At 40.5% G+C, this 10318-nt stretch overlaps 1 protein-coding gene across 1 annotated transcript; it reads right to left on the reverse strand.

Moving 5' to 3' along the window:
- Positions 1 to 2924: 2924 nt before the first annotated feature.
- LOC137176281 (NXPE family member 3-like) lies at positions 2925 to 10092 on the reverse strand. Its single transcript, XM_067582477.1, has 6 exons — positions 10071 to 10092; positions 7956 to 8434; positions 6544 to 6839; positions 4984 to 5054; positions 4571 to 4774; positions 2925 to 4476 (listed from the first exon to the last, which is right to left on the reverse strand). The coding sequence occupies exons 1-6, from the start codon at positions 10090 to 10092 to the stop codon at positions 3923 to 3925; spliced, it is 1626 nt and encodes a 541-aa protein (XP_067438578.1). The 3' UTR covers positions 2925 to 3922.
- Positions 10093 to 10318: the final 226 nt, after the last annotated feature.

Genomic DNA, 10318 nt, shown 5'->3' on the forward strand with positions numbered 1-10318 from the left:
AGCATCTCTCTCTCCAACGCTAACTCCAAAGCCTCCTGGAGAGACCTGGGATGGGCGTCTGGACGTCTGGATACGCAGGTCGGCCGGTAGCAGTGCCTGGAGGAAATGGTCCCGTGCTAATGCACTCTGGATGGCAGGGGGCATGTGAGCATAGGTGCGGTGAACCAGCCCCTCAATGTCATTGGTGAGATCCCTCAGTGGCTCATCCGGTCATCGCGTTTGGCTGCACAGCTCTGACCTGAGCAGGCTAGCTGCTGAGCATTGTCCAAACTGCCTCTTTAGCACCCCCACTAAAGCATCATAGTCACTCCTATCACTTGGGCTTTGTAGCAGGAGGCTTGACAGAGCATCACCAGTAAGGCACATTGCTAGCTGGAAGGCTTTCACTTCAGGCGACCACAGGCGGCACGTTCGTTGTCAAAGCGGTTAGAGCAGCCAAAACCGGCCTTGGCAGCCATTTTGACAGTCATCTCTTTAACCTGCTCTCTGTGCTCCACTGCTCTCCAAGCCTCAGCAGCGCCGTAACAATCTCATCGTCAGCTCCCTCCTCCTGCTTCATTTTTGAACAATCTCTCGGCGGCATATTTTGCACCGCAGAGCAGGCACAGCGGTCCTCTGTTAGCTCATTGGTGGAAACTCGCTTAGCTGGTTTCTGCTGCAATTTTATTGCACACAATAACATAGGCTACTGTGAACCGTAGCCAATGCCAAAATAACAAAAAGAGCTGCACACTAGGGAGCTAAACACTAACATGAAGACAGTCCTTTACAATATTATTTGAAAATTAATTCGTTTTGGTGAAAATTTCAGTCAGTGGGTTCATACTTTTAGCTCATAATTTAAAATTATTAAGACAACTGTAAGGGACTTATTGTGTCAAAGTATGTGCCTTAACTTTTGTAGACAGCTGAAGGACATCTGTGCAATGAATCTTGTTAGAGACACCTGGTAGTAGAATTGACTGTTACAAATTTGTTAGGAGGTCCTCAAGAGTTTAGCAGTGTTCATTGGTTAGGCTATGTGCTTTATTATTTTACGATTTCTTACTTTATTACTTTATTACCCTCTCTCTGTCAACTTCCTACTAGGACATACTGTATTGAAGCTGAGACTGTTTGGTTGTTCTGGAGAACGGCTGTGTGCCCTTCTTCATGCTGGCATGTAAGAGTAAGGAGAGAAAGATTCATCACTTTGTGTTTTTAATTCTTCAGAGAACTTCAATCCTTTAGAAATTCTCCTATACAACACACCATCTTCTGTCACACTATTCAGGCTACTGTAATTGGTTGTATCTTAAAGATCTATGTTATTTAGGTGTCATGGCAATTTTCATTTTTCGATGTCCTTTCTTTTCCTGTTTTTCCAGTTTGCCATTAATACACAGGTAGGTTAGGTTAGGAGTGATCTTACGCAGATTCAAAAACAGATTTTCCAGTCCGTTGGCTGCTGTTTAGTTTGTTGTTTTATTGAAGTCTTTGTACATGTCATGAACATACCGGGTTTCTGTCCTGCCAGCTGTAGTGTGCGTCTGTTCCCGATCTGATAAGAACTGTATGTGCTCCACCTGCCTGTGCCTCCCGTTTCCTGTCACCTATGCCCCTAGATATACAACCCTGTGCATCTCATGACCGCCACCCAGTGTCCAAAATAATACTGCAAGTTATAACTAAACAAATGACATGCCAACAATCAACATAAATGGCTCCTACATTAATGTTTGTGTTGGTTAAAGGGCTATTTTAAACTCTGATGGGTAGCATATATCAGTAAACTGAGTAGGGTATTGTGCTCTTACTTTGTTCTTTGAATAGGTGGAGAGAGTCGTTAACTGTATTATATTGGTACATTAAAAGATATGCAGTGCTGTACTATTGCTTTTTTCCTTTTTGAAGGTGAAGAGAGTAGCACTGCTGCCACAGTAGTAGTAGTGTCATCTCCCTCCTTAATGATATGTACCTTTGGTTTTAAAGAAAGTCATATATTAACAGACTATATATAACAGACTTATACTATGTATAAATACAGCAACACTTGGCCTGGGAGGTGTAACAATGAGAGACTTAAAAGACAGTTTTATGATATGCCTTAAGGCTGGGTAATATGACCAAAATCTCATATCCTGATATAGGTCATTTCATATCCTGATAACGGTACGTATCCCGATATAGCACATTTAATTCAATAAATAAATAGTTGGTCCGTGCATCCCAACCCCCCTGGCCCCTGTTGTCTGTCCATCCTTTGTGCGGTTAATTAAATTACTCTTCTTGGCTTTTTACTCCAGAAGCTTTTATTGCTCTTACAGTAACTTAATGAGTGTAGTTGTCGTCAGCTTGAGTACTTCACCTGGTTTACTGTCTTTACTGTGTGCGCAGCTCACACATGGAGGGTTCAGCCCCACCTGCGGTGAACCATAGAGAGCAAAGGAGAGTAGCACAACTATAAATGACAGCAAAACGCAGCAGATATTCTCTCACACAGCTGAAATTAAACAAGTGCACATACATTTGGTAAAAGATAAATAAAGACAGTCTCTACTATATTTTGCTATCATTTACAGTCACTGTCTTGCTGTTTCTCTCTTCAATGCTCTTTCTCAGCATGGGCGGGGCTGCGCCCTCCTTGTGTGTGTGTGTGTGTGTGTGTGTGTAGCACAGCAGACCAGAGACAGAGCAGTGGAGAGTTGACAACTAAACTTGTTAGATCACTGTAAGTGCAATAAAAGCTTTGCGAGTAAAAAGCCAAGAAGAGTAATTCATTAACGTATTCCGTGTCCGCAAAAGATGGACAGACTTCAACTGACGATTGCATAGTTGATTTGATCAGACTTCAGACTTCAAGTTGTACTTTTGTTGTACCATAGAATTTTGTTTTATTGTTTATTTTATTTCACTTTTTATATACAGTAAAGCATAATAAAATCGAGGTTCAAGTGTCTTTATTCTTAAAATGCTTGTGTTTTGTCTCGGAAACGTCCCATTTCCATTGTGGTCTCGTCAGGATTTGTCTTGTCCTTGTCTGGTCTTGTGTTCCCACTCTCGGCCTGCACCTTGTTGTTGCGAGTGGGCTATGACAGGCCTTTATTTACTTGTGCTAGCAACTGTTCTGATAGAACTGATGTAAACAGGAGTAAAGCTAGAGTGAGGTTTTGTGATGGGCTATCATTTGCCACACTGAGATAGTTTAAGCCATAAAATAAATTTATACGGTTGATGCGAACAGATGATATGTTTGGGGAACTTCAGTCATCAGTGCCAAAGGATGAGACTCTGCTAGTACACACAGGTTACATAAAGTATGACATATAAAGACTTACAAAATTAAAATATCCTGAAGAAAACTGTTAGGGAGGTAGTTATGAAAAATCGCCTACAGTGTCATATCAGTGGATCCAGTCATTACAAAGCTAATATGTTGAAAAAAAAATTACATTCGAGGACAAAGGCTAACAAGCGATAAATAAATGTGATGCAAAACCACAAAATCAAAATATGTTGGTTTGTGAAAAAGAAGGTTCACCTTTGTATCATGTATTCAGTTTTCCCTTTAATTTTTGTACATCAGTACAGCGTTTGCTTTAACCTAGCAAGCATCCTCATTCCTGAGAAACAACACGAAAGCGCGTAGCAGGCTCATATACAGCGGTGACATCATTCAGAAAACAACTGATTTTTCTGAGCTTTGGAAAAGTTTTACAAAGACTAAACCCCCATGGCTTAAAAATATACAATAAAAAGAGTAATAACTGACCATGTTTATAGCTGTAGGTATCCTGTCAACAGTTTTACAGACGTCTCTTTTACAATGTTGGTCTATGGGGAAAATGCCTTTTTGGGCTGCATGGGTATTTTTTGCTGCAATATTGAATTCCATAACCTTAACGATTTGAATTCCCATTCCTTTCTCCCAACAGACACACATCTAGCTGCCCTCTTGAGGGCATATGTAGGACAAGAGGACATTGATCATATTCTTAATAATGGGAGGTTGTGGATGGAGGTTGTGTGGCAGGTGGTGGGCCAAAACCATCTCCCAGGCGTCCACTAGACGAACATTCAGTCCTTTGAACATGGCCCTGAGCACCTTGTCACGCTGCAGTGAGTACCAGTCGCTGATGGTCAGCGCCTCAACAAGTGACAAAGCTTTGAGGTTTGCGGTCCGGATGATAACCAGTGTATCTGGAGCCCTGTCCAGCAGCCGCACTACCGCCCTGCGGATTCCCTGCAGCCGTCGGATGTAGAGCTCAATGGGAAAAGTGCTGAAGTGAGACCAGATGCCAAATATTACAACGGTGTCATTGCCTCCAACTAATTCATCTAGTTCATTGGCAATGTAGCGCAGATCATTGGTTGGGACGTTGGTAAAACGGATAGGGGGACCGTGGCAGCGGTACGTCACCAAAATGTTGTTTGCATAGTCTAAGGCCATGAAGGGCCCAACTTGTTTCAGGTTGTGCAGGTTAAACTCCTTGAGATCTAAAAGTATTAAAGAGGGAACACAAGTGGGACACATTGATTATGTTCACACTGCAGCTTAAACTGTTGTCAGAGATTTCTGTTTATTAACTACCTGGTAGTGCTGCAGTGAGGTATTCAAACCACTGCCTGATGGTAGAGTCTCCATGCATGTGAACCACCTTGCCTTTCAGACACTGACTGGCAGAGGATGTGTTGAACTGGTGGACTGGGGTGCCACCTAGGGCTCGCCATGTATCCTGATAGTAATAGCCAGAGGGTCCAGACTTCACACTGCTGCTCTTTACCTCTGGTTGACCTGAGAAGAAATTAAGGCATTACAGCTGGCATTATTGTATATTTTTCCTATTGTCAACAAATGCCATTAACAGACTAAAACCAACAATGTGCTGGTAGGTTGTTTGCAAATGTTTCTTTCTGTCTTTTTTATTTTTAATCGTCTGTGGCACATTAAAGTTTGAATTATTATAACAGGCAGAGGTTAAATTAGTGAAAATTCTGTTTTACCTTTCATTTTTGGCAACACGTTGACATTGGCTGACCCTGAAGCCTTAATAGAGACTTTCATATTGACACCACTGAAGAAAAAAACATACATAATAAATTATCCATATGTAGCAGACAGCTGTTTTCAGCAAAAAAGCACCGATAATAATATATATACATATGTATATAAACTCTAAATGACTGCTAATGTTGGTCTGTGTAAATATGCAACTGTTTGCTATCAAGTACACCACGTCAACAAGGTTTAGAGATAAAATGTAATTAAACCGTTTTCTCATGCAGAGACTAATGTATTTTGCTATGTTGAAATTGAAAAAGTGCATCCTAAATACATTGTTAAAATGTGAATCAGAATAAAACTGAATAACAACAAATACTAACATTTTTTCTTAGTTTCATTTCTTTTCATTTATTTATGTATAAAGACAACACATTAAATGAAAATAAACTAGAGTGAATCAGGCTGATTATTTGACTGAAAACACATTTAGATTCAGTCTTTACCAGCTTACACACTTCTAAGATTTCCACTAAGGAGATACATATTTATCTATCTACTAAAGGATGGAATCTCTGTCTGTATGTCTTTCACATATATATTCACATACTGAACCGTTCATCCTGTCGACACCACACTTGGCGGGTGTATGGCTGGGGAACAAAGGGAGTGATGTGTCAAATTTGGTGTAATTTGGACACGCGTCACAATTAATATTAATAAACTGAAATTCTGAATAAACAAGTGATAAGCCGCTCCGCTCTGCAGAAGTGGGGTGGGGCGTCTGGTCTCTGCTACTACATGTCATAATCAGAACTGTACATCCTGCCATGAGAGAGACGAGGGGACGACGTCTCTACTAGTTTGATAATGTTAAAAGTTAGGCTTTATTGTGGGTTTCCGGACTTATTTTTAAAAAAGACGCGAAAAAGAGAGAGAGCAGGCAAGGGAGCTGAAAGCACGAGCGAGCAACAGCGATACAGCGCTGGAAAGTTTTCTCTAAGAGAGAGAAAACGTGTAAATGACAGAAATACGTTATTTTCTGATTGTTTCACCGTTTATGCACAAATTAACGACTATCAAACACTCAACAGATGATTTATTCTGGAGACAGATGCGCTTTTGGTGCAATTTCTACATGCAACATAATATTAAATATTATTAAGCATTGAATAGACAAGCGAACAGTGACCCGCACAGTTCTGTGTCTGTGTCCGCTCAGTTAAACTACTCAAGAAAAAAGCACAAGCATACACAGGAGAAAAAAACAGGCAGAGGCAGTAAAATTAGCCAATAAGAGCGCAGACATGTTTGATTGGCAGCAGAATCAACCCATGGAAGGCTGTAAACTGCTTCTACGGTTCAACTTCAGTTTAGTCTCACCGGTGACGTGTCTGTCTGGATTAAACCATTTAATATATTAAGTCCTTATTGTTTTAATTGATATGTTTGCTCTCGAGAAATAATAAGCAATTGGCCCGTTCCAAACAGGCATGAACAGGCACTGCATTAGTTTATTAGAAGTCAAACAAAATGCCAGTCCCGTCTCTCTGCCCCTTTACCTATTAAAGAGCTTTTCCTCCCTGGCCTTGAGTTTTGGATTGAGTCCTCCTGTGGAGTGGTTGATCCTGGCATCACAGCTCAGCTTCTTTGGCTTGTAGCAGTACCATGGCTCACCTGTGTGGAGGTCAGTGTAGTTGCACAGTGGTTGCTGGGTTGGATGCAGGAAGACATTACAGGTGGTAGTTTCAGACACTGAGCCTGAGCGAAAGACGCTCTGGAAATAAACCCTGTCTGGCTGTTCTTTAGTCAACCTTTGCAGCACCGTGACAGCCTCACTGGGGTGAACCAGTGTCATCTGATAGGACAGAGAACCACAGTTCAAATTTCAGCCCCATTACTTGAAACTGTCATAGCAGTAAAGAAAAATAAAGTGAACACTAGTTAAAGTTGAACATTTCATTTCAGGTGTAAACCAGATTGATCTCCACATACCCATGTGTGGAGAACTAACCATTCACTAAACCAGTGATTGTCCCAATCATAGTTTAGCAACCATAACTAGGCACAGTAGATCTGTCAATCTTTGGATTTCTCCACATGGTGAAGTGGTGTCAATGGAGTTGTAGTGAGAACTATACGCGACATATCAGTTGGTCAAGAGTATGGCACAACATCAAGCTGAAATATAGAAATCCTAATCATCAAATGATTCACTACAATTTTTTTTATGAGGATGCACCTAAAAAGGCTTGCCAGGGTCTCACTGAATGATTCTTATAAATGCTCAAATTTCCCGGAACTCCAGGCACAGAGGTTTGAGGTGAAAGTCCACAGAGGTTGACAGCTGTTGGCAGTCAATGACATCTGCCCAAACAAGTATTGTCAATAAAAATGTATTTTCCCCTGCTTTGCTTTTGTTAAATGATGACACAGGTTTAGATCCATCTGTTTCTCATTGCTGTATTATGTTAGCTGGTTAATACGCTGCCAATACTTGCCAATCAATGGAAGAAACCTATTTCTCAATATGTCAATGGTATTTATTACTCTTGGACATACTAAGTTTAAAATTTCCACTGACATTTTAAATGATGTAGGATATTTCTTTTCTAGATAGTGCTAGAGACCAGATCAAATCTTTGATTGCTGAATTGGTTTAGCACTTCTCAATCCTATGCTACCAATCGAATCTGCACTATGAGTGGTTATATATATATATATATACATATATATTAGCTTATTATATATATTAGCTTAACCACTATATGAAATAAAGGACCCACTGTTTTGAATATTACTAAGGATTTTGAGAGGTAAATCTGCTCCCAGTATTATTGCAATCTGCATATGTGCTTTGCGAGAACAAAAAGTTGACAGGCCTAGCAACAGTAACTGAGGGGGGTGGGGCTTAGCTAACAGTAAGTTAGAGGATTGACACAATCACATTTAACATCATAGTTTTGAGCATCACCTCAACCTGTGCGCTTCCCTCCCAGAGTAAAGAAAATACAGCAGAGTAGGAGCCATTGAGGTGATCCAGCACTTGCCCAGCCACACCTGCACCAAGAGCTCGGTTGTGCAGACGGGCAAGTAAGACGTCTCCACCAGAATTCTTGGCACGGCCTTGGAAGTCATACATTTTGATCATAACTTCCAGCTGATCCCCTACATGCCACTGTCGTCCACCCTTCTCTGGGAGAATAGTGAAGATGCTGTGGGCAGGATCGGTGGTCTGCTCCAGGGAAAGAGGATCTGGCAAGGATGGAGTTTCAGGCCAAGCAATGGAGTCTAATAGGAGGCATTCCTCCAGAGCATCTTCAGGGGACGGTGGCTGGAAGCTGCAGAAGTGGTGTTGTAGGTGAGGTCTTAGGACAGAGAAGGTGGTGATCACCTTATGCTGAAACTGGCAGGGGGGCAGAGTGATGTGACAAAGATATGGAGAAAAAAAAACTTAATAATGTAAGACAAATGAACTAAATGAAACAAAAGGATTTTTTTTTCCTGCCCCACATAAAAAAATAACTGAATATTTCAAGGGGTTGATGAAAGAAGCTGATCAAAGACTGAAAAAGATGAAAAAGCTAAAGGGAGGAAAACTACAGTCAGAATATCCTTACATTCCATTTCAGTAACAACTGTAGCAATAATTTAAATGTTACTTTTCATATTGCTGTCAACAGTTACACAGGTTGATGAATTTAAGGTGCGCTATTAGGAGATCATTTTTTCTCCTTTTTCTAAATCCTTCTTAATGAATTTTCAAATGAGGACAATTATAATTTGATTATGATGTTAATATTTAACACAACTAAATAGTATGAACATTTGTTCATATTATTTATTCTAGTGGAAACCTAATGTAATTTTGTGTTTCCTTTTCATATACATCTGAAAAGTGAAGGTACAAATATAATGTTAAATTCGTCTAAAATGTTTGTTTGTAACAATACTCTTTCTATGCATTGGGTTTTCATTGTGGAATTATTTGTTTCCATTCCAGAATTTTGCAAAACAAAACAAACATTTCTGCACTGAACCCATGAAAAGACCAAGCCCAATAATGAATTGATCCTATTAACAAGCATTGTCTGTGCAAAGGCCTGATATATGTGGATTGTTCCTCTGTGCCATAGAGCTCTAATGTTGCCCAAAAATTATTAAAATCACATCAGTGAGCCACACTGTTGCACTGTGTGACGTGACATGTTCTTTTATTACCATTAACATGGTCATTGTAGTTCATTTTGAGATAATCCCACATACACTGTTCCACTGCCATAAATACTCAGCAAATACACATTTATCTATGGTTAAGAACAGTCCCCAACAAATTTACTATTTTCAACTGATTGACTTATGTTGGCTAAAAATTACAGTAGCCAACTGTTTCAAGAAAGTACTTGGATTTAAAAAAAAAAAGAAAAGAAAATAGAGCTTTAGTGAAAGTTCAGTCAGGAAGACTATCTTTTGCATTTTCGGGTCTGTAGTTTTATTTCTCAAACCATCTGTCATTCCCATCCACCACACATGCTCACTCAATTTCCTGGCTGTCATTGCTGGGCTGTCAATGGAGAAGTCAGCTGTTCACATCAGCTGGTCACATCAGCTGGTCACATCTACCCAATAACATGGTGACACACCTTCATTGTCAGCCTATCATTTTGCAACTGTCTTGTTATATGTTTTCTCCCTCTCTGCCTTTAGTGCTTTCATGTCGCATTCTACATGCCCCACCACCTCCCCATTGCTGCCCAGTTTTCACAGATTTATCTGTTCTTCACTTCATCAACCTCATCAGCCTTATCAGTCTCAGCAGCAGTCATCAGCCACCACTACCAGTGTCTGGACTCTATGGGGGGACTTATCTCACTGCTGCTCAGGACTGATTTCCCTCAATTACAAATCTCCCTGTAAAGTCTAAGCGCCAAAGACTTCTGACAATACTTAATCATCAATATCATCTGTATAATAAACAATTATCTTTGCTTCATTCACTTGTCTCTCCTGATTGAACTATAGTAGTTTTTCAATGGGCCCAGGTTGTTATGCTTTAGCCATGCAATGATGATATGCATTTCCACTATACCCTCAAAGCAGGGACTAGCCATGTCGCTTCGGTTCTGCATACTAGCAGGACACCCTCTTTGAATGTTATCACTAGTTTGAATGGGCGTTATCAGTGGTTATCAGCCTCATAGATATGGATTAGAAGTGGCCTGCTACACCTACTAGTAGGTTCAGAAGGGCATTATCATCTATTGGTAAGAAGAAGGTCAGCTTTGAGTCACAGATGCCATCTAGCGGCTGTAGTAATTATGACCTGGGGAAGTGACA

Source organism: Thunnus thynnus, chromosome 23, assembly GCF_963924715.1.
Source record: "Thunnus thynnus chromosome 23, fThuThy2.1, whole genome shotgun sequence".
NCBI lineage: Eukaryota > Metazoa > Chordata > Actinopteri > Scombriformes > Scombridae > Thunnus > Thunnus thynnus.